The sequence below is a fragment of the Myotis davidii genome, unplaced genomic scaffold, assembly GCF_000327345.1.
Source record: "Myotis davidii unplaced genomic scaffold, ASM32734v1 scaffold290, whole genome shotgun sequence".
Classification (NCBI taxonomy): domain Eukaryota; kingdom Metazoa; phylum Chordata; class Mammalia; order Chiroptera; family Vespertilionidae; genus Myotis; species Myotis davidii.
Window position 1 is genome coordinate 3,308,568 of NW_006285049.1, and position 23,146 is coordinate 3,331,713.

The window sequence follows — 23,146 nt, forward strand, 5'->3', positions numbered from 1 at the left end:
TGTGTTGAGTTAAAACAACAATAGGAACAGGCTGCAACTAGCTAATTTCATTCAACAAACATTATTGAGCATCTCATATGTGCAAAACCCTTGAGAGTACACAAGGGGGGGAAAGCACTGCCTTCAAAATGATTGCATTCAGTAGAGAAGTTGCCAAATATACCAACAACCATTTACAGAGTGCAGGTGCTAAATGCAAAAATTTGCATCTAGCAGTGTAAATTAAAAAATGAGTTGCCCTAGATGGTTTGACTCAATGGATAGAGTGTCGGCCTGCGGACTGAAGGGTCCCAGGTTTGATTCCGGTCAAGGGCATGTACCTTGGTTGCGGGCACATCCCCGTTGGGGAGTGTGCAGGAGGCAGCTGGTCGATGTTTCTCTCTCATCGATGTTTCTGGCTCTCTATCTCTCTCCTTTCCTCTCTGTAAAAACTCAATAAAATATATTAAAAAAAAAAAAGAAATAGTCTATAGAGTCATAAATCCAGAGGATTTTAGAACTGGGGGAGATCTTTGAGAGTATATCAGTGAATCTGCCTTTCCTATTTTAAGGTGAGAATAGAGAGGCCCAGAGAAGGAAAAGACTATAACATCATTTAGAATTGGATTATAAAATGTTTTCTCTTTTCAAATAAAGGTATGTTTTAAAATGTTCCTATTTATAAGTGATCCTCTTTACATGCACCATTTTGTGGTGCTTTAAAATTCTTATTATTTGTTTTTTTAAATATTTTGTTGGGGATTAACTGTCATAGCTTAGCCAGGACTTAAAAATAAACAAACCCCCATTCATTGTTTTCTTTTTAAATATATATTTTTATTGATTTCAGAGAGAAAGAGAGAGATATAAACATCCGTGATGAGAGAGAAACTGATCACCCGCCTCCTGCACATCCCCTATTGGGTATCGAACCTGCAACCCGGGCATGCGCTCTTGACAGGAATCGAACTTGGGACCCTTTAGTCCACAGGCCAACACTCTATCCACTGAGCCAAACTGGCTAGGGCCCATTCATTGTTTTTAATTCAATAGCAGTTCTTTGACAGAGATATCAATTGAGCAGATACATACATGTGCCAATAAAAATAATTTTCTCAAAGGCTGTTCTTTCCAGGCTGTTTTCAACTATATAAGTTTTTAGTAATTATTTAACTATGAATTTTTGTCGGTGAAAAGATATTTCTAACTTTGTGGTATTTACACTGCTCGGGTATACTCACTGCTCTAATTAAACTATGCTCAATAAAAAAAGTAATATGTAGTCATTTTCCTATATCCAGTTACAGTTTGAATTCATTAACTCTGGAGTTTATCAGTATTTTCTGTCTTTGGAGAAATCACAACATTTTCAAAATATCTGCATAGGGGTAGGTTAATTCCCAGGCATCATAGGCTGGGTATATTGACAACATACCTTTAAAACATCACATGGGCACCTGAACAGAAGAGGAATTGTGGAGCTGTAGGAGCAGTGAACAAGATAGGATTCAGGGGACAGTCTGTCGAAGGAAGTGAGCAGCTCATTTCCCTGCCTCAAACAGAGTTTCCTTTAACACAGAGCTTCTCACCCTCAGCACTACTGAGTTTGGGGGCCAGATAACTCTTTGTTGGGGCTGGTTGTCCTGAGCATTTTATGTTTAGCAGCATCCCTGACCTCTTTCCACGAGAAGCTGGCGGCACCCCTTCACTTGTGAGGATCAAAATGTCTCCAGACATTGCCAAATGCCTCCCAAAGGATGGGGGGGGGGGGCATTTAATAGAAGGCTTTAATGTAACACTTCATCACAGGTAAACACTCAGTCACGGGTTGGTCATTGGAGAAAGACATCACAGAGAAATTTGGTTTGAAATTGAAAAATAAGAAAGCATGCAAGCAAGCAAGCTGGGCTTTGAAAGAAATGTAGGCATGGGCTTGGTGGGAAGGAGTGGGAGGGAATAGTTCAGGGCCAAGGGATTGATGTGAACAAAGCAGGAAACTGGGTAACATTGCAGGACTGGAAGGCGCAGAAAGAAAGTCATAGAAGAGAAAAATTAAAGAGAACTTTATGGGCAATCGAGGCTTTGAATTTGAGGTTCCAGAGATTAGACTTTATCCTGTAGACATTAGGAGCAATTATGACTGGTGGGGTAGGGGGAGAGGAATGTATAAGACATATTTTCAGGAAGAATCTGTGCCTGTAGATGGGAGAGGGGAGGGATCAGTACGTAGCATGGAGGAAAGCAACGGGCAAAGTCAGGCTTGTGGCGTTGAAAAGAATGAGAGGAAGGGAAGGGGCACTGTGAAAGAATGTTGATAAGACTTAGTGACTGATTAGATATGAGTAGCAATGAAGTGATATCCAGCTGGATTCCAGGCCTAAGGGATGAGGAGAATGAACATTATCTTTAACAGAAACGGAAAAGGTGATGTGTGAGGTCAGGTGACGCATTCAGTTAGGCATGTGGAGTTCGAGGGAATGGCAGACATCCACATGGAGAAGTCCAGAGGGCAGCTGTAGTCTAGATAGAGTTTGTGGAAATTTTTCTGAGCAGGAAGGAACCTGAAAGTTCATCTCCCTCCACCCTTCTCATTTTACAGATGAAGAAACATGTGGCACATTAAGTGATGTGCTTATTATCAAGTAGTATTTATGAGGGAGATCCTATTTCATAATCCAAAGGAATTCTAGTTTTACAAAATGAAAATGCCTGGGGGAAAAAGATGCCCTGTGAGATGAACATGACACTGCAGGCTTGAAACCGTAAAAAGGAAAGACTTTGGAGGAAAGCATGGAGGGCGAGAGCCACCCCTACACCGAGGGGCGGGAGGGAGGTGGGGAAGAAGGGAGCTGGCAAAGGAAGCCAAGAAGCAGCACTTAGGAGGCCGTGAGGAGCAAGTTGGTGGAGGTCAGTGAACAGTGCTCCATGCTCCGGAAGGAGTGAAGAGCATGTGGACTGAGAAAAAAAGGTCTCTTGTCTTGATTAGGAAGTAGTACCAAGAGTAGCCACCACAGTCACCGTAGCTTACAAGAACCAGGCCGGGCCCTGGCTGGTTTGGCTCAGTGGGTAGAGCAGCGTTGGCCTGCGGACTGAAGGGTACCAGGTTCGATTCCGGCCAAGGGCACATGCTTGGGTTGTGGGCTCGATCCCCAGTAGGGGGTGTGCAGGAGGCAGCCAATCAATGATTCTCTCTCATCATTGATGTTTCTATCTCTCTCTCCCTCACCCTTCCTCTCTGAAATCAATAAAAATAAATAAAAATAAAAAATTAAAAAAAAGAAAAAAGAACCAGGCCCGGCACTGCTCTAAGTGCTGCACATGGACCCAGTCGTGGAATCATTATAACGACTATACGAGGTGGGCCTTACTTTATCTCAATTTTACAGAAGAGGAAACTGAGGCGAAGAGGCATTAACCTATTTACCCAGGGTCACTCGGCTCCTAAATGGCGGAGCCAGAGTTTGCCAGTCGGGCGCAGTTTCGGGGAATGATGAGGCCAGGAGCAAGTTGTTCAGCCTGTTGGCAGTAAAGAGAGGAGGGGCAGGTGGTAGTTCATGGTCTAGACACGGTTACTTTCCAGACACAGAGCTGAGAGTGACTGACAGAAGTCGGGGAAGCCAGCAGAGAGGAAATGGCGATACAGGCTCCTAGCACACCTGAGATCACCAGCGCTGGTTACGTTGTGAGGTTTGAGTGAGGATAGAGAAAACACCTTTTCTTCTTAGATTGCTGCCTGGCTCCCAGCCTGTTCACCACCAAAGGCCATTTTTATTATTCCCCACCTCCCAAGGGCCCCAGGTTTTCAAAGTTTTTGAGTAGCCACTTTAAGCTTTTATTTTAATTGAAGTATAATTGATATGTAGTGCAACATCCAGGTCTTAACTGTACTGTTTAATGAGTCTTGACTACATCGTTAATGTATTAATTCATTTTCCATTCTTATTACTTGAAGATATATAAAATTGCCAGTTAGAATCTAGGATTATCACATCACATTAATACAATCTAGCCAAAAGCAAGCATACCTGACATTTTAGTTAACCTGTTTAGCCTGTTTGAATTTCCAAAATACAGAAAAGCAGCTCTTAGATCCTTACCATTACCATCTAAAAGCCTGTTGATTCAAAGACCCCACGTGGGTAAGGAGGCTCAGTGAGTTACTGGGAGAGATGGCAGGAAGAACAGGACCCCTGTGGGCCTTAGAACCACTGCCCTGGCTGTCAGGATTGCTTCTCAGGAGTTGGGCACGAAGAGGTTTGATTTTTTTGGTTCTTCAGGATAAAAAAACATACAAACAGTGGTTCATAATAATTTAAAAACTAAGTGAATGTGACTGGATACTTAGTGATATTAAAGAATTCTTGTCATTTTTTTAGTTTTGATAGTGATATGGCAATATTGTTTGAAAAAAATAGTTTTTTCCTTTTAGAAATATGTGCTGAAATTTTTACAGAGATAGGATATCTGGAATCTGCTTTAAAATAAGTCTATGTGATAGTGGGGGTAAAATTTCAACCAGACTGGCTTGAATTGATAATAGTTGAAGTTGGTACCTGGGGGTTCATTATTCTATTCTGTTCACATTTACATATGTTTAAAAGTTCCCATAATAAAAAATGTAAAAGGGAAGAAATTATAAAATTATGAATATTAGTCAGGGTTTAGTATAACAGGCATCTTCCTATGTGTGTTAAACAAAAGGGATTTAACACAGGGAATTAAGTGTCTGTAAAATTGTTAGAAGAAATGACACAGCAGGTCTAGGCCAGGCCTCTCGGAATAATGACCAGAATACCACCATTCAACTGACCTGCTAAGGAACCTGCTACCTGTGCCTCCATCAGGAAGCTGGGAAACCAGGAAACCAGGAAACCAGGAAGCTGGTTCCTCCTTGTCTCCACTGCATGTTCCAGAAACATCACTTGAGCCAATCTGATTATCAGGAACCCATAGACACAATTGTTGGTGCCAGTGCCGTCTGCTTCACCTGATAGAATTGGACCAGCCAAACGGATGCCTTGCCCCCAGCACCTTGCCCTCTGATTGGTGGAATCTAAATCAAATCTAGAACCCAAGCTGCAAAGGGACATGGGAAATATAGTTTTCAATTCTCCATCCTCTGTAGAACTGGACTACAACGAAGTGGGAGCAAATATTTGAGAGGACCAATCCACTACAAAGTATATTAGCAATTGAAACTGTATTTCAGCTTATTTATCCCCAAAAGTAATTTTGAATAATGTTTAAGTTACACTACATTCTTTGGTTTGGTTTTCCCTGTAGAATCTTTAAATCAGCTCCCGGAAACCTCCTATTCCTCAAGAAACATGTACAGTATCTTGCTCTCCTTACTCCAACTGGGCTCATCTGAACGGGCTCACAATGCTGTTCTGCACACATTTGGTCCCTGTGTCTTTGCCTATTCTGTTCCCAGTACTGTACAAGAAATGCCTTTCCTATCCCCCAGTCTAAATCCTACCTATTTTTAGACATTGTGCAGGTCCTAATACTGTAAAACCTTACCTGATTCCTCAAGGCCCCATTTACTTTCCTTCCTTCCCTGCCTCCCTCCTTCCTCCCACTCCTCCTTCCTTTGTTCCTTCCTGTATGTACATATGTCTGTCTGTCTCTGAAATCCTTCTGGACTTATTCTTTGTTCTGCCATATAGTTTGGTTCTATCATGCAAATGTTTTATGGTATATTATCACTTTATGTGGGATGGTGTTGCTTGTTTAAATAGGCTGTAAGCCTTGTAAAGCCAGACAAGTTTGCATAGCCTCTCCTTTGCTATCTAACACCATGAAGAGCAGAGAATAAGTTTATGTACTTTACATTGATCGTATTAATAACATGTGCCAATAAGCATACCAACATGTAGTGAAGGATCAGAAATGTCTGTGCTGAGTAAATTGTAATTTGTTATCTAATATAAATGTCGCGAGAGTAATTATGGTTGTGTTAACATCAAGATCTTCACATGATGACCCCATTCAGCTTTTTAATTAGTTTTATAGTCTGATAATTGCTTTGATCTTTCAGTGACACTATAATTTTTTTGTTTCTTAAACTCCACCTGTACCCCATGCCTCCGTGCTATTGATTATCTTCTCCTTCACCGAGAAGTCTCAGCTCTGCCTGTCAATCTTCTGTCCACCAAGCTGTGTAACTGTCCAGTAGTAACATGTTGGCCACCAATTTATGGTATAGTCAAGCGGCTAATCAATCATTAGAAGTAATTGTGTAGACCTGTGTTTACTGACATAACTCAGTGTAGGAGACCATATCTTGTTAAGTGAAAAATATGTTTTTAAACTCTATGGTATGATTTCCATTTTTAGAAATGTATACATATTTTTTCATTTGTATTCATTCTTTTCATTTGACAGGTATTTATTGAGTGCCTACTGTGTACCAGGCGCTATCTCTATGTGCATACAAAAACCCTGGAAGCTCATACTCCAATATATATACACTGATCGTCTTTGCTTGCTGAGATAACAGGTGACTTTTTTCTTTTTACTTGTTTCCTTCTTCATTTGCAAACTTGTTTTTTACAATTTTTATGCAAAAACCTGTATTATTTATTAATAAGGAACTGGTATGTTTTTTAAAAGCACTTCTTCAAAATGCTTACAATATAAAGCTACATAAAAATAGGTTTAAAAAAAGTTTAAAATCCTAATTATAAATAAAATAGAGAGGGGAGGAGGGAACCTAGAGCGGGAGAAAGAGAAGAAAGAAAAGAGGGAAGACATGAAAATCCAGCAGTGGCTATTTTGGGATGGTGGGATTCTTTTACAATGTCTGTTCTAAAGACTCTACAGTGAACCTGTATTAGTTTTAGGATCAGAGAAAATATTTTTTTCTTTTTCAAGACCCAGTGCAAATGTGACATTTCTGTGATGCTGCTTCAGACCCCTGAATCTGACTTTTCCCAAACTTTCACATCCCTTCCTCACCTGGCGCTCAATAAATATGAACAGTGAGTGGGTTGTGTTTTCTGCATGCGGCCTCAACCTTAGTGACAGATGTCACTAACTTTGTTAACTTTTCCCATTTTTCAGTCTTCATTTTCAAGAATAATTAGATTTCAGATACGTTATTTCACAACAATAAATATTCTTAAAAAAAAAAAGATTAGGGCACACACTATACATGGACAGAGGAAAGACCATGTGAGGACATAGTAAGGAGGCAGCTATCTGTGAGCCAAAGAGAGGGGCCTCAGAAGGAGGTGTGGACTTGATCTTGGACTGCTAGCTTCCAGACTACGAGGAAAAAAAAAATTCTCTTTAAGCCAAAGCAGGGGAAAAGTATTCTATATGATTAACTTAATATTGGTATTTGCCCAATACTGACATATTTTTAGTGGCCAGGATTTTCTGTATTCTTCTTATTCTTTCCTCTTTTTGTCCATTTTTAAATGACTGCTTTTATGTGTGTATACACACACACACACATACACACACACACTAGAGGGCCAGTGCATGAAATTTGTGCACTGGGGGGGCATGTCCCTGAACCGAGCCTGCACCCTCTCGCATTCCAGGAGCCCTTGGGGGATGTCCAACTGACGGCTTAGGTAGGGAGTGGGCCTAAGCCGGCAGTCGGACATCCTTAGTGCTACTGTGGAGGCGGTAGAGGCTCCTGCCACTGCCACTGCACTCGCCAGCCTTGAGCTCAGCTTCTGGCTGAGCAGTGCTTCCCCTGTGGGAGCGCACTGACCACCAGGGGGCAGCTCCTGCATTGAGTGTCTGCCCCCTGGTGGTCAGTGCGCGTCATAGTGATCAGTCGATTTGCATATTAGCCTTTTATTATATAGGATATATATGTATATATGTGTGTGTGTTATTTGTATAAACACACACACACGCACACACACATATATTGATATGAAAGTTTAAGTTCAAACAGTAGACTCCTGATTTATGGTTAGTCAACCTTTCCTCTCCTTAGAAAGCTTTTGTCTGGTGCCCTGCTTCCTATCAGTTTATGGAGAGCCAAGGGCTCCTTAATCCAGACTGGAAACTCCATCCACTGAATCAACTTCCTACCAGCCCTGTAGCATCACTTCAGTAGCCTCTGAAGGAGCCATACAGGAGACGGCCAGTGCATTTGTGCAGCTTTCATCAAGGGGGACCAAAGGGTAAGGTGGTGTTCAGTTGTCTTAATGCAGTTCATCTTTTGCAAAGTAAAGATGGGGGTAAACCTGGCTACTGTGTGAAGGCACTAAAAGCAATTAGAAGTGGCCCCTCTCTCGTACTACCACCCTGGCTGGAAGAGGCAGCCCCGAGCTGCCACGTGGGGCTTAGACCAGGAGTTCACAGAACTCACATCTCCCTGCCCCGGCTTCCTGCTCTCCGGGAGAGACCCTGCCTGCAGGAAGGTGAAGCTCCTGGAACTTGAGGTATTAGAAAGTATATATGTTGTGGAAGTTGTAAAGGATCCTGGGACCGGGGAGGTTTCATTCTAGACGGGAGACTGTGTGAATAAAAAGGAGTAATGTGTGGCCTGGCTGTGTGAGAAGGAGGAGAAGAAGAAAATCCTGGATAGATATCATTCTAGGGGACTTTCTATGGGTCCTGAACATATTATCAATTAGCCAGATGCTTCTTGAGATATGCAGGATGTTAGATGGGCACATTGGTGTTTTGACACTGAACTGCAATCATCTTATGGAATTCGGGATCAGAAAAAATATAAAAAGGTCATCCAATTACCATTGGAGGTAAAAAAAAATTTCATTGACATTCTGCTTCATTCCATGGTCCCCATCACCTCACTGAGATTCTCCCGGTGAGGCTCCTGCACGTACGGAAGCCTTACTTTTGGAAGCCTTGCCACCAATTTATTTATTTATTTATTTATTTATTTATTTATTTATTTAATTCTCACCAGAGGATATTTTTTCAATTGATTTTCAGAGTGGAAGGGAGGGAAAGCGGGGGGCAGAAAGAGAGAAACATTAATGTGAGAGAGACACATCGATCGGTTGCCTCCCACACCCACCGCCCCCAGCAACCAAGATACTTGCCCTTGACTGGGAACTGAACTGGCGACCTTTTGATGTATGGGCCTACGCTCTAACCACTGAGCCAAACCAAGCAGGGCACCACCTGCTTTTTGATTTGTGATGCTATGTGTCTGAAACTTGGTCCCCTCCCTTGTATACTATCGGTGACCCCTCAGAAATTTAAACCCCAGTCATCCACATGGGGGAAAATGTGAGCTCTGCAAATCTTTTGTTTCTGATGAGGAAATGTAGTTTCAGATGGATTAACCTAAATCCCCTGGGTATGAATTTTTAAATCTCTAATTCCCTGACATGGAGTGATTTCATTGCAGAGATTGAATTAATCTCTTGCAGTTGATGGATAAACTGCTAAATTTCAAAACACAGATTTGTCCTTTGCTATTTGACCTCTGGGTTGGGTGGTTGATCCCTCCTGATGCCATTTATTGCATTTTTATTCAACTGGAATGCTAAGTCAGAGCAGCATTTGTGGCTCTGTGTTCTGTAAACAGCTATATGTGTGTCCTCCGAGCTGACACGTTCAAGTAACCAACTCGCTTTCATTTTAAACACACTGTTTTATAAAACGGTATCTATATTGCCTGCAGCTGACATGGTGTTCCTATAAATGTGAGCATAAAGATTGTGGGACATAACTCATTTTATAGTTAAAAATGGAGGGAGATTTATGAAAGGCATAAAATATAGAGCCTTTATAACTTGATATACAAAGATCGCTTTGAGTAGCAAAATGTAAAAGTTGCATTATCAATACATTAACTGTTTGTTTACTTAAACTGTCTTAATCAGTTGGTTATATTCATATGTTTAACTATATTTCACTGTGTTATATTTTAGGGGCGTCAAGCTTATATTTTTGCTGCTATCCACTTGTAAATACACTCAGAGCAGGAGAATTTGGACGAAGTTTTTGACTACAGGTACTTTATAAACATGATGCATTTCAAAAGTGGACTCGAATTAACCGAGTTGCAAAACATGACAGTGCCCGAAGATGACAACATCAGCAATGATTCCAATGACTTCACTGAAGTAGAAAATGGTCAAATAAATAGGTGAGTATTTTCCTAACACTTTCTATCCAGTAAAAGAGATGTCTCTAAAATATTCTGATTTTCAGTTATTCTCTTGAATTATTCATTACTAAAGTTATGCTCCATTTGAAGATGTAATTTGAATTTCTTATTTGACATCTGTTGGGCATAGTCTGCAGTAGCAGATGAAGCAAATAGGAAAGCAATTTATTCATCCTTTCCAATCTTTCAATTGAGTCTAATAAAAGTGTATAATACATTGGCCCCCAACCAGCCCTAACTTTTCAGAAGCTCTGTGCTTATGAATTAGACAGACTATTGGCCTTTCACTGCAACCCACATCTGACTGTGTCCTATAGTCATCTGACCTCGCCCACATTTTTAACCAAGAAATGGTCAAAGTCCCATTTGCCACTGTTCCCGTGTTAAAACTACAAATGCACTATGACAAGCATCATTTGCAACATGGGTTTTAAATAATAATAACTATAGTTGAGCCCAGATGGCTCTATGAGAAACTGTAGTAGAGAAATAATACATGTAGCAGAAGGAAAAGAAAAGATGCCATGAGTGAGGGGAGATAGAGATGCAGGTGGGAAGCGTGCTGGCCCAGAAGCTTTTGTCCAACTCAGCATGTCTGTCCAACTCCTGGGTTCTGAGTTTCTTAATTTCCAAGAGTAGGGCCAAATGTCTTTATGTTTTTAATGATGTGGGCATTCTCTGACCTCCTGAGTTTTAGTCCGGCCGAGTGGATCCCGTAGCAGGAAGGTCTCCAGCTTGGGAGCTAGTGGTGTGGCTTGTTTGAAGCATGATGCCTCTTAAAAGGCTAGGAGAAGTGAGGGGAGTATACGGGACTCCTTATTAGAACAGTAACGATGCTACACTTTTTTTCTTGGGATGGAGGAGCTGTCCGAAGGAAATTGGGGTAGAGAGAGATGACAGCATACATCACCTAGCCAGGCATCATATTGGGGATAATGTCCGATAGTTTGCTCTACATTCGGATGTAGTGTGTACATAAGTAAGTGGAAGTCCAGCATAGGTAGCTGCCATCATTCACACATACGTGCTCAGAAGTTTCAGCCCTGCCTCTTCTTCTTCTCTTCCTTAAATGCTCTTAGTGGTTAGGTCTCCAGCCAGACACTTCCTCATTAGAATCCCAAGTATCATTTACTGTATTGTGATATTTCTGATTGTTGGACTCAAGTTTACTTCTTTTACCTTTTCTAAGTCAAATTATTAATAATAATGAACATTTCTTTTTCTTTTCTTTTAAATATATTTTTATTGATTTCAGAGAGGAAGGGAGAGGGAGAGAGAGAGAGAACATCAATGATGAGAGAGAATCATTGATTGGCTGCCTCCTGCACGCCCCCTACTGGGGATTGAGCCCACAACCCGGGCATGTGCCCTTGACCGGAATCCAACCTGGGACCCTTTGGTCCTCAGGCTGATGCTCTAGCCACTGAGCCAAACCAGCCAGGGCCTAATGAACCTTTCTTGACTGCCAGCTGTGTTTACATGTATTGCCATTTATCCTTATAAAAGCATCATGCAAAGCATTATTTTGCAAATAAGGACATTTTTAAATTTTTGTGTGTACAAGTAAGGAAACTGAGGCCCAGAGAAATAAAATAAGTTGCTTAAGGGCATACACAGGTTCATCTGAAATCCTAGTCTTTTTACTCTCTCTGCCTGCCTCTGCTTATAATGCTCAGGCATTAGCTAGTTCAGTTAAACTCTGCCAGTGCTAATTTATGCTCTGTACTCCTGGACTGTTCTGCAGTCACTGCTGACCTCCACTTAATGGTGCATGGGATCCCAACCATTTCACAAGTAGGACACTTTGGTTTTATAACACAGCTTCAATCCCAAAGCAAGGCAAACCTTGAAGACCTTAAAATGGGAATCATTCTAATACTCAGTTTAGAGTCTGGACTTGATCTTAAAGAGTTTTATTTACTAACAATATTTAGTTTTTGAATGATGACCATTCTCACCCCTGACTTGGGCACCTTGCCCAGTGAACTCACGTCTTCTGAGACTGTGACGAAGGCAGTGAGCTGGTACAGCAGGTTTGCTGTTGGTGTTGACCACTTGTTTTGCAGAATTTGGTTCCTTTACTGCACATGCAGTGTGATACTTTTATTTCTTCATTTATCTTATCTCCCCTCTTTCACTGACACAGTTCATGAGCCTTTCTTTAGTTTGGCTTTAGGACAAATAAAATTAAAAACAACATATGCCAAGAAGCCAAAAAGATAAAAATCAGGATCTCCACCATGATTGCTGCAAAAGCTATACCTCTCATTTTTTTTTAATATATGTTTATTGATTTCAGAGAGGAGGAGAGAGTGCGAGGGAGAGGAAGACAGAAACATCAATGATGAGGGAGCATCATTGATTGCCTCCTGCACGCCCCACACTGGGGATTGAGCCCGAAACCCGGGCATGTGTCCTGTCCGGGAATCGAACCATGACCTTCTAGTTCATAGGTTGATGCTCAATTTCTGAGCACACCAGCTGGGCAATACCTTTCATTCTTCTTATAGCTTTTTCATATTGATGGGAGGAAGGTAGGCTCAATTATATGCATCTAAGGGAACGAGCCCCTGAAACAGGGGAATTTTTATGTAACAGTCCTCTTTTTTAGGCAACTAGAGAAAATATTGAAAACAAATGTTGATCTTTGATCACCTGGCATCTAGTTTACAGCTTTGCCTGGGAACTCCCCTATTCTTAGAATAATGTTTTAAAGTTTAGGCAAAAATAGAGTAGAGTCATTTGGGCATTAGAACAACTGCCCCTATTCCAGTTCAGTTGTTTTATTTCATAATTTTTGGGTCATAGTCCTAGAAATCTATACCTAGAACAGCAAAACCTTTCAAAATGCCCACTAGACCAGTTCTGCTAACATTTTTTGTTTGTTTGTGGTGTGGTTGAGGTGGTGGTGGTGGAGTAGTGGGAGTTCTGCTAACATGTTAATGTGCATAGGAAACATCTGGAAACCTTTCTAAAATGCAGATTCTGATTCAGTAGATCAGGGATGGGGCCTGAGGTTCTAATTTCTAGCAAGCTTCCAGGTCATACCCTTACTGCTGGTCCCTGGACCACACTTTGAGTAGCAAGCTCTAGACTCTTCCCCTAGAAGTGAGCTTTCTGCGAGGAGGAATCATCTCAATCACCCCTATATCTCTTGCACCTTGAAATGATAGATAAAAGTGCTTGATATAGAGTGGAAATTACAAAATACTTGTTAAATGAGAGAGAAAAACAGAGACAGATACAGAAGAGAGAGCCAGTAGTTAAGTGGTTTGAATTTGGACTTGTATTGAATCCTGGCTCTATCGATAGGTCTTGTCCTTTGAGCTTCAGGTCCATCCCTGTAAGAACCGGGATAGTAAAAATACCTTACTTCCTGGGAGTGTCAGGGAATAGTAAATGTATTCCTGCTTGTAGGTTAAGAACTCAGGCTCTGCCATCAGCCAGTTTAGGTTCAAATCCTGGCTCAATGGTTTTGTTATTAGTAATGTTACTTTGGTCAAGTTACTTAATTTCTCTAAAATGGAGCTAATAATAGTACTGACCAATACAATTATTGTGAAAATAGATGAGAAGACCCAGGTAAGGTACTTGGCAAGTGTCTGGCAACAGTAAGCCTTTCAGTGTGAGATGTGTCTTTATCAATAAAAGTGCATCCTCTTTCTTTGGCAAGTACTTCTTTCTTGTCTACATCAAGGAATAATAATACTCTTTTAGGTTCTGGATGATTGCTGACTGTTGCTTCTTTAAAGCTGTTAGAATATTAGTAGATTATCCTAACTGTACCTAAGCAAATATTCACATATTTTCATATTTATTTACTGTTCTCATCTCTCTGCGTGGTTATTGTTGTTGTGACCCAGGCAGCATCTAACAAAGTTTGAGAATCCTTGTTAAAATTGTTCTTAAAAGGATTTGGGACAATTCATATCACTACCCCCTACATCAGCCTTTTTTTTTTGTCCCTGTATATCCTTCAGAGTTCATGCACTAAATTTATATCACTTGGGAGAATCCTTGAAAAGTTAAAGAATATTCCATCTCTTCTTCTGATGATCAGTTCTTATGTCAGAAAATTCTTTCCTTGCTTTAAGAGCTCCTGTTACAACCTGGATTTTCTCCTATTTTCAGTAGAGTTTATTCAACCAAAAAGGCTTTGCTTACCTCTCAGTCGTCTCTTTAAATGCCTGCTGTTTCTTTAAATCTTACATGTTCTCCAGCCTCTTTGTTACTTCTTTCCTCCTGTTCTCTTTTCCTTTTTTATAGAATGTTAGAATTTCAGGGAGAGAACTGGGAAAGGTCATCCAAGTACAACCATTGATCTCTTCTGTGTTATGAAACCTCAAATAGAACACTATAATCCAGTAAGAATCTGATTGGTAGAGATTAAACTAGGAAGAATATCTTCCTATTGCGTAGCCCATCCTGTTCGATTGTTGTTGATGTTGATTTATTTTTGGGTTTAAATAACTGCTCTATATTGCTCAGCCTCCCTTCACACCTACTCCTTTTGAAGGCTTTGTCTCCTGAAGGTCACCATGACAGCCACTGTAAGTTTTTGTTTGGTTTTGTGCTCAGAACAATTGGCTACCTAATAGTTTGATTGAATTCTTCTTTATGGGTACAGACCAACCCAGTGAAAACTCTCTTTTTATAATACTTTTATCATCCTGAGACCACATGTCAAAGGCACCTTCTCCCATAGCCCATTTTTAAGTAAATAAAGAGAAGTTTAACTCAGTTTCTTTGCCAGAAGTCCGTGGTTTTTATCATACAATTGCATGTTTTTAAATGGTAAGATAGCAGAAACTTGTGATAAACCGCTTGATCTACTTATTTTGAATGGACTTTTCCATTACTGAAAAGGTTGGTTTTATTTTGTTTAAAAAAAGTTTTCAGAAATACAAAGCAGAGATTCAAAGACTGAAGAGAAGAAAAAGTGGAGATATAAAGAGAATAAAGAGGATTTCTTTATTCATTCTTACTATTTCATTCTTACTGAGCCTGACTTCCTGCAGCCTAAGCTACTCCCTAATTCCTAAATAGAAGATGCATATTCGGTTTACGAAAGGTTCCTCTGAGTTGTTAATGCATGGGCAGGTACATTTAAGAAGGAGCTGAAGGGCTGAGAGCACACTGTACAGCAGCTCTGGATGTGAGATGAGTTCAGTAGCACAGTATGTGCCACAGAAAAAGTAGTAAGTAGGTCAGAGTCAGGAAATTCAGCTCAAACCAGAGTATCAGAAGGCTCATGGGTGAAGCTTCGAACTTGCAGGAAGGTGCTGGCTGAGAAGAGGACACAGGGTCTCTCCCCAGTGGAGGTGGATTCCCACTGCTGCCGTGTTTTTCCGTCTCTAGGAATGCTACGATCCTGTCTCAGTCCTCACCCCCTCTTGGGAAGACCATTTTGAGTAGTGGGAGCTGAGATTGGGACATTGAGGCAAAGTCAAATTCAGCAGCATCAGGAATTGCAGGATGAGGGATTTACACTTGAAAGTGTCTCAGTGGATAGAGCATCAGCCCTAACCGGTTTGGCTCAGTGGATAGAGCATCAGCCTGCAGGCTGAAAGGTCCCAGGTTCGATTCCGGTCAAGGGCATGTACCTTGGTTGCAGGCACATCCCCAGTAGGAGGTGTGCAGAAGGCAGCTGATCGATGTTTCTCTCTCATCAATGTTTTTAACTCTCTATCCCTCTCCCTTCCTCTCTGTAAAAAATCAATAAAAATATATTTAAAAAAAAAAAGAAAGTGTCTCTGTGGGGGAGCCAGTGAAGATTTCTGGGAAAACCTATTAGGTCTTGCTGCAGAAAGTGCACCAGAAGAGGCAGAATCAGGGAGGCTCTTGAGATACAATATATTTTAATGTGCTTTTTGATAGTTACTCATTTCATTTCAACAGCCCTGTGAGTCAGTTTCATCATCCCCTTCCTGCAGAAGTTCTGCAGGGAAGAGCCAGCAATCATGTAGGGGCCTTATTCTTCCTCCCCCTTCTTTTCTTTATCTTTTTTTTCTTCCCTTTCTATTTTATTCCAACTCCATGCACTATGCTACTTTATAAAGGCCCATGTCTTAACACGCCACCATTACTCAGTTTGATTCTTTCCTCTTCCTCCCCTTTCACAGTGTTTGACCCTACTGAATGCCTTTAGTGTTACAATGATGACACCTCTTTCTTCCCGGCCCACCAGTCTTCTGCCACCAATTCTGGGGCATGGGGCCAGGCCAGGGGGCTTAAATCTGCTACGGCGGTTTGCTATGTTTTGTTCCGTTTGCTTAAAAATGTTTAGGCTCTTCCATTAATTTAAAATAATGGAAATTCTCTTCGGAAAAGAAGTCCCTCCACAGAAAGGCAAATGGGGGAGCTTCTGGATAAATATTAGATTGACTTGAGTTGATTATTAAAATTAGCCTGATTAAATACGGTCTCTTACTTAATGGCTTTTTAAAAAAATATATAAATCCTCACCCAAGTATATTTTTTCCATTGATTTCAAGAGAGAGTGGAAGGGAGGGAGGAGAGGGAGAGAGTGAGAAATATCGATTAGTTGCCTCCTGTATGCGCCCCCACCAGGTCTGAGGCACATGCCCTTGACTGGGAATCGAACCCACAACCCTTTGGCCCGAGGGCTGACATTCTAATGACTGAGCAAAACCGGCCAGCGCCCAAGTGTATTTTTATTTTGGAAATCTATTTCATTTTGGTAAGTGTAGCACCTGCATTTCCTTGGGCTGCCTGTGTGAAAAGGAAGGCTGCTTTTCCTTGCCTCTCTCTAGCCAGGCCTGTGGCCCTCAATTCCGTGGGAAACTCAAAAATGTTAAGGGTTCCGAAACCGGGTTGGATCAGTGGATGGAGCGTCGCCTGCGGACTGAGGGGTCCCGGGTTCGATTCCCGCAAGGGCATGTACCTGGGTTGCGGGCACATCCCCAGTGGGGGAAGTGCAGGAGGCAGCTGATCGATGTTTCTCTCTCATCGATGTTTCTAGCTCTATCTCTCTCTCCCTTCCTCTCTGTAAAAAAAAAACCCAATAAAATATATTAAAAAAAATAAATGTTAAGGTCAAGAAAAGGGCCAAACACTCTATAACTGCCAGATTGATCTCCAAAATATTGTCCTCCTCCTGTGATCCTACTTATCAGGCCTCTGGCCTTAAGTGTCTTCTGGCTAATCCCTTCCAATAATGGTTTCCCTTCTCTGGATGCCTTATCTCATCTCAGTTTTGCGCAGCCTGGCATTCCCATTCTGGTGTGAGCCAGTGTGGTCTCTCCTGTTCAGAGACCAAGGTTTTCTTCATCTTCCTTTTGGTCTCTCGCAGTAACTGGCCAGGTCCTAGGCAAAGGCAGATGCTGAAGGGAGTAAACCACAGATCGTGCTGCTTCTACCAGGTGAAGATCTCAGGAAGTTGGTATACCGCCTGTTTTTGGCTTATTTTGGCAAAATAATGCAAACTTGGCGAGGTGATGCCAGGGAGAAGCCAGACCCCCGTGGATTAAAGATGAAAAAGATAGTTAAATAAAGCCAATATTGATGATGGTTTCATTGAAAATGGTTTCTTATGAAACAGTATTATTCAAAAAAGCATGTGAAAATATAATGTACAGTTTAAGGATGAATGCTTCTTTAAAATAGTTCAGCTCTTTTTTTAAAATATATTTTATTGATTTTTTTTTACAAAGGGGAAGGTAGAGGGATAGAGTTAGAAACATTGATGAGAGAGAAACATTGATCAGCTGCCTCCCACTGGGGATGTGCCCGCAACCAAGGTACATGCCCTTGACCGGAATCGAACCTGGGACCTTTCAGTCTGCAGGCTCATGCTCTATCCACTGAGCCAAACCGGTTAGGGCATAAAATAGTTCAACTGAAGTGGCTTTACATTCATTAGTGAAATACTTATTGTGATTAGTACGTACTAAGACCAAATAATTAACTTTCTGGAAGAGGAAACAGCATACCTAACATGTTTTACTAATACAAGCAGCCAACAAATGGACTTTGACAATACCACTTATTTTTTTAATGGTGATTTTAAAAAAATATTTTTATTGATTTCAAAGAGGAAGGGAGAGGGAGAGAGAGAGAGAAACATCAGTGATGAAAGAGGATCATTGATCGGCTGCCTCCTGCACACCCCACACTGGGGATTGAGCCCACAACCCAGGCATGTGCCCTTGACTGGGAATTGAAGCTGGGACCTTTCAGTCCGAAGGCCAACGCTCTATCCACTGAGCCAAGCCTGCTAGGGCTTAATGGTGAGTTTTTTAAAAATTAAAGATTTAGGCCATAAAGTTCTGATGTTAATGCTGAATATGGTTCTGAGAGCATTCTGAATTCCTTCTTCTATGGATTTGCAGACAGTTTACTCCACTTAGCCTGCCGGAGTCTTTCCCATCCCAGCTCAAGTCCCACGCCCCCCTGTTGCTCCTACTCTGTGCCTGGAGCTATAGTGATGATTTCATTCTCCCAAGAGCGCCATGAGATAATGTAATAGTGTTACTCTCATTTCACAGAGGAAACTGAGGTAGCCTAAGGCCTTGTAGCTAGTGAGGATTCAAACTACCTTCTAAATCCCTCCCTTTCTTAAAGCCCTAGTTCTGCCCCTAACCATGGACTAATGCCCTGCCCCCACCACCATAGTTTCCTCTGCTGAACTCCTGTAGCTCAGTGTCTGCATCTCGTATTACATACCCTCGTGTCTCTCTCATCACCTTGTCTGATGACTTGCATATGGCAGGTGCTGAAGCAATATTTGATAGATAAAGAGTTTCCTTTTTTTCAGGGGAGAGGGAATTCCTATTTAATAACTTTGTACTCCAGGAATGGGAGCTCAGAAGGAATCCTGCCTCTGCTATTCTTTTACATGACAGCGTTAGAGTATTTTTGACATTATCTGATTTGTAGGTAGAGAAAAATCTACGTAAAAGTTAACTTACATTGCATACAGTGTTTTAATGTACTCGTATTCAAATGATTTGAATTAGATTGATAACTTTTCATGTGTAATATGTTTTGGTAAGTAATCAGTCACTTAGGTATAACGCTAAGGTTCAAATCACTACCATGAGGTTAAATGTATTATATGTCTTTACAGCAAGTTTATTTCTGATCGCGAAAGTAGAAGAAGTCTCACAAACAGCCACTTGGAAAAAAAGAAATGTGACGAATATGTAAGTGTCATTATAATAAGTATACTTATTTTTTAATCACATAGTTTGGGACAGATCTTTTTTTTTTAAATGAATTCGCGTGTCACCTCTGACACACGTGTCATAGGTTCGCCATCACTGTACTGTCATATATAACAGTGGACAGATCTTTTTAATTCATGCAGCATAGTACCAAAGGCATAGCTATCCGTATTCACCAGGATGTTCCTCAGATTCTATGTATTCTCTGGAAACCCATTAAAAATCAACTAAACCACTAAGGAAGGTTTTCTTTTTTCTTTTTTTTTTTGAAAGATTGTAATATATTCTCTGTAAAACGTTCAGCAGTACGAAAGCCCTCCCTGGGCCCTCCCGCCCTCTCACGGGTCCACAACTGGTGTAACGGTCCAGAAATCCTTGAGCTCTGGAAAGGTCCCTGGTCCGTCCTTGGGGAACTTCCACAGGTGGCTATTTTGGAAGAACCTGCTCAAGTATGGTTCTTGACGTCGGGGGAATCCTTTCAGGGAAGATCACTTCAAACTCAGTAACGAGGTCCCCGCGTTTCTCGGGTGTTTTGGGGAGAGGGAGGCCTTCTCCAGGAACTTTTCGCCGCATGCCAGGCCTGATGACATCTTTGAACACGATGGGTATGGTCCTGCCGTCCAGAGTGGGGACATTCACAGAACAGCCACACAGCCTCCCGAAGGGTGACCCTGGCTGGGTCAATGGCATCAGAGCCATCTCTCTTAAAGATATTGTGTGGCTTGTCCTTTAAAACCAAGACAATGTCAGCTGGAATGTTGTTAGAGGCCTGGTCTCCCTCCTTGGGGAAGGTGATTTTTTTGGTCCCTTCTTTCCACCCCCGTTTCACTTCAATGGTCAAGATTTTGTCTTCGTAGCGAATGCTCTTGCCATCGGGGTCCAGCCTTTTAGGGGAGATCTTCATCTTCTTGGCTGAGGGTCCCCATGGAATGTGTAGCTAAAGGAGGTGCTGTTAGCACCACCGCCGCTTCCACCCCTGGGGCCACCGCCCTGGGACCCCCTCTCCGCAGCGGTCGAAGCTCTCGAGCTTGCGCGAGTCGCTGAGCAGGTCAGAGGCCTCGGCGACCTCCTTGAACCTCGTCCGTCCGGGCTCCTGGCTCTTGTCCGGGTGGCAGTGCAGCGCCTGGCAGCGGCCGGCGCACTAACCTCCTGTCCCACCCGCCGCGGGCCGGGCCCAGCGTCTGGTAATAGTCTTTTCCCATGGCCCCCACCTGCGACCTGCCGCCCTGCTGTCGGTATCCCCCCAAGAAGGTTTTCTTGAATTTAATTTGTGTTGGTTTCTAATAGTGCTTTAAAGGCTTTGGTGTGATGAACAGGCTTGGGGACTGTCCTGCTTAGTGTGAATGTTTGTCTCTTTGTTCAGATTCCAGGAACCACCTCGTTAGGCATGTCTGTGTTTAACCTGAGCAACGCCATTATGGGCAGTGGGATTTTGGGACTCGCCTTCGCCCTGGCAAACACCGGAATCCTACTTTTTCTGTGAGTGTTGACATTGCGGCATTTTTCAGTTTTAAACTGTGTTTTCTGTATGTGTCTGTTCAAGCACAGAATAAATAGGAAATATTTTAAAGTCATTTTTATTTCTTTTTATTTATTTTTTTTACTAACTTTGCTAAGTTACTGGTACATGCTTTTGTATTTTTATTTGAATGATTTTCCAGGCTGCACCCAATGTTTATAAGAAAATGAAAGGAGGAAAATCTTATTAATTACAAATACCAAAATAGGCATTTATAAAAAGGATTAAAAGCATTTTTGTATTTTTGAACTTTTTACCTGTCACTTTAAATCTGTTAAATGGTCAAAATATTAAGAGGTGTTTAATCCAACTGGTCACCACTGTAGTATTTGGATTGCTTTGGAACATTTACTGTATCCAAAAGTAATTAGACATTGTTTGAATAAATATTCAAGAAGCATAGAAGTTGATAGTGTTTTAAAGAAGAGAAGTTAGCATGTACTTTTCTGCAGTTCAGTGAAAAGTAAATGGGCAATTTTCTTTTAAAATAAGTTCATCTCAAGCTGATAAGTGGGACTTTGTGCCAATGTACCGAGGGCTTATTTTCAGTTGGAAGATGAAGACATACCATAGAATTTCTACCAGGAAAATTCTCACCCTCTCAAACCTCAAAGGAGTCTCTAGTGGTGCTTTGCCTGATAAGACAGGGAAGAAATTTTCTTCTCCCGGGATCTTGCCTTTCCTCCCCTGACGACTCACGCTCTTCATTGGCCTTGCTCTTCATTGCCAGATCATTCTGATGAGAGCATCATTACTTTGGTAGCAATGACCAAAAAGACTACTATTCCTGAAAATGGTGGGTATTCCTTTAGAAAGATTTAGAAAACTGTGATGGATATGCACTGCTTCCCATCCTTTTACTCATGGATCAGTAATGCCTATCCATGCTACCTCATATTGGCCCAGAACATTAAGGATTAATATTCTCACTTTTGTGTGTAAAATCCCCTGAGATGTCCTTCCTGGGCAATGAATTCAATACTTTTTCTTCCTTAATGTCAACCTAACTAGTAGCTTCCTCTCTTTTGTGCCCTGAATAGCTCTAAGTGGCCTTTCTGCTTATGTATATTTGAGCACGTGCCTGGTTGTAGGATACAATCCCTGAATTGGACAAACTATTTCTGTTGTGATTTTGTTTGTGTGTGTGACCCTCTGAGGCTAGCTGCGCTCCTGATTTTTAGTGCGATGACATGAAACAGCTGACTGCCAGTCCAGCTCCTCTTCTAAATGCCTATGTAGTCTGAAGCAGGTTAGCCACTCTGAACTTCAATTTCCTACCCTTTAAAACAAGGAAATTACACTAGAAAAATCTCAGAACCCTGCCAACCTCCTAAACCCTATGGTTCTGCGACTATTATTAGTCATTCCAAAGCTGGAAGTATGTTCAGTTCAGAAATGTGTTTTACATTGATTTATTTCTTTTTTTAAGCTATTGTAATATGTTAAATAGTTATATGTTAATATAGAGTAGAGTTAACTCTTTGATAATGATAGTACCCTGTAGCTCTTACTTTGTGCCAAGGTTCTACTCTAAGTGTTTTATGCTGAATCCTTACAAGTCTGAGACCGGTACTATTGTTAGCTCCCTGTTCCACAGACAAGAGAACTGAGTCATAGATAGTAACTTTTATTTTGAAATCTTTATTTGTCACTATTCTGGGAATTCCCTTCACCTCTCTCCTCTGCTAGACCCCTTGTTTCCTGTATTTCATTTCTTCCTCTTTCTGTATTTACTTCCTTGCCTTTGTTGTTGAGAAAGGAAGAATAGAAATAAAATGTTTGAGGTCTTCATGTCTGAAAATGTTTTTATTCTGCCTTCACCTTTAATTGGTAGTTTGGTTGGATATAGAAATTATAGATTGGCAATAATTTTCCTTCTGAATTTTGAAAGTATTACTTCATTGCTTTCTAGTTTTTTGTGTTGTGAAGTCCTATATGCTTCTGATTCCTGATATTTCAAATATAGCCAGAGTTTTTGTTTTTCTTTTTCTGAAAACTTGTCAAATCTCTGCTCCCAATGTTTTGCAGTTTCCAACAATGTGTCTTGATGTGAGCCTGTTTCATCCACTGAGTTAGGAAATTGCCACATTCTTTTCTTTTTTCCTTAAATATATACTAGAGGCCTGGTGCACAAAAATTTGTGTACTGGAGTCGGGGGGGGGGTGTCCCTCAGCCCAGCCTGTGCCCTCTCGCAGTCTGGGACCCCTCAGGTGATGTCCACCTGCCAGCTTAGGCCCACTCCCTGCAGCCCTAAGCTGGCAGTTGGACATCCCCCGAGGGGTGCTTAGCGCTGCCACGGAGGCAGGAGAGACTCCCACCACCGCCTGCCGTTGCGCTCGCCAGCTGTGCGCT

General features: G+C 41.5%; 1 protein-coding gene and 1 pseudogene across 7 annotated transcripts in view; one reads left to right on the top strand and one right to left on the bottom strand.

Moving 5' to 3' along the window:
* The window catches only part of SLC38A1 (solute carrier family 38 member 1), a 70,883-nt gene that overhangs the window by 13,994 nt on the left and 33,743 nt on the right, over window positions 1–23,146 (top strand). For 3 of the 7 annotated variants that reach the window (XM_006755519.2, XM_006755521.2, XM_015558610.1), the window contains 4 exons: window positions 6,367–6,481; window positions 9,852–10,069; window positions 19,179–19,254; window positions 20,639–20,754. In XM_006755519.2, the coding sequence (XP_006755582.1) occupies window positions 9,948–10,069; window positions 19,179–19,254; window positions 20,639–20,754 (314 nt within the window). In that variant the 5' untranslated portion in view covers window positions 6,367–6,481; window positions 9,852–9,947. Of the gene's footprint in view, window positions 1–3,259; window positions 3,337–6,366; window positions 6,482–7,936; window positions 8,127–9,851; window positions 10,070–19,178; window positions 19,255–20,638; window positions 20,755–23,146 lie in introns of those variants that run through there. The other 4 variants (XM_015558614.1, XM_015558613.1, XM_015558612.1 and 1 more) reach the window with 3 other exon arrangements.
* Window positions 19,542–20,477, bottom strand: LOC102759425 (annotated as a pseudogene).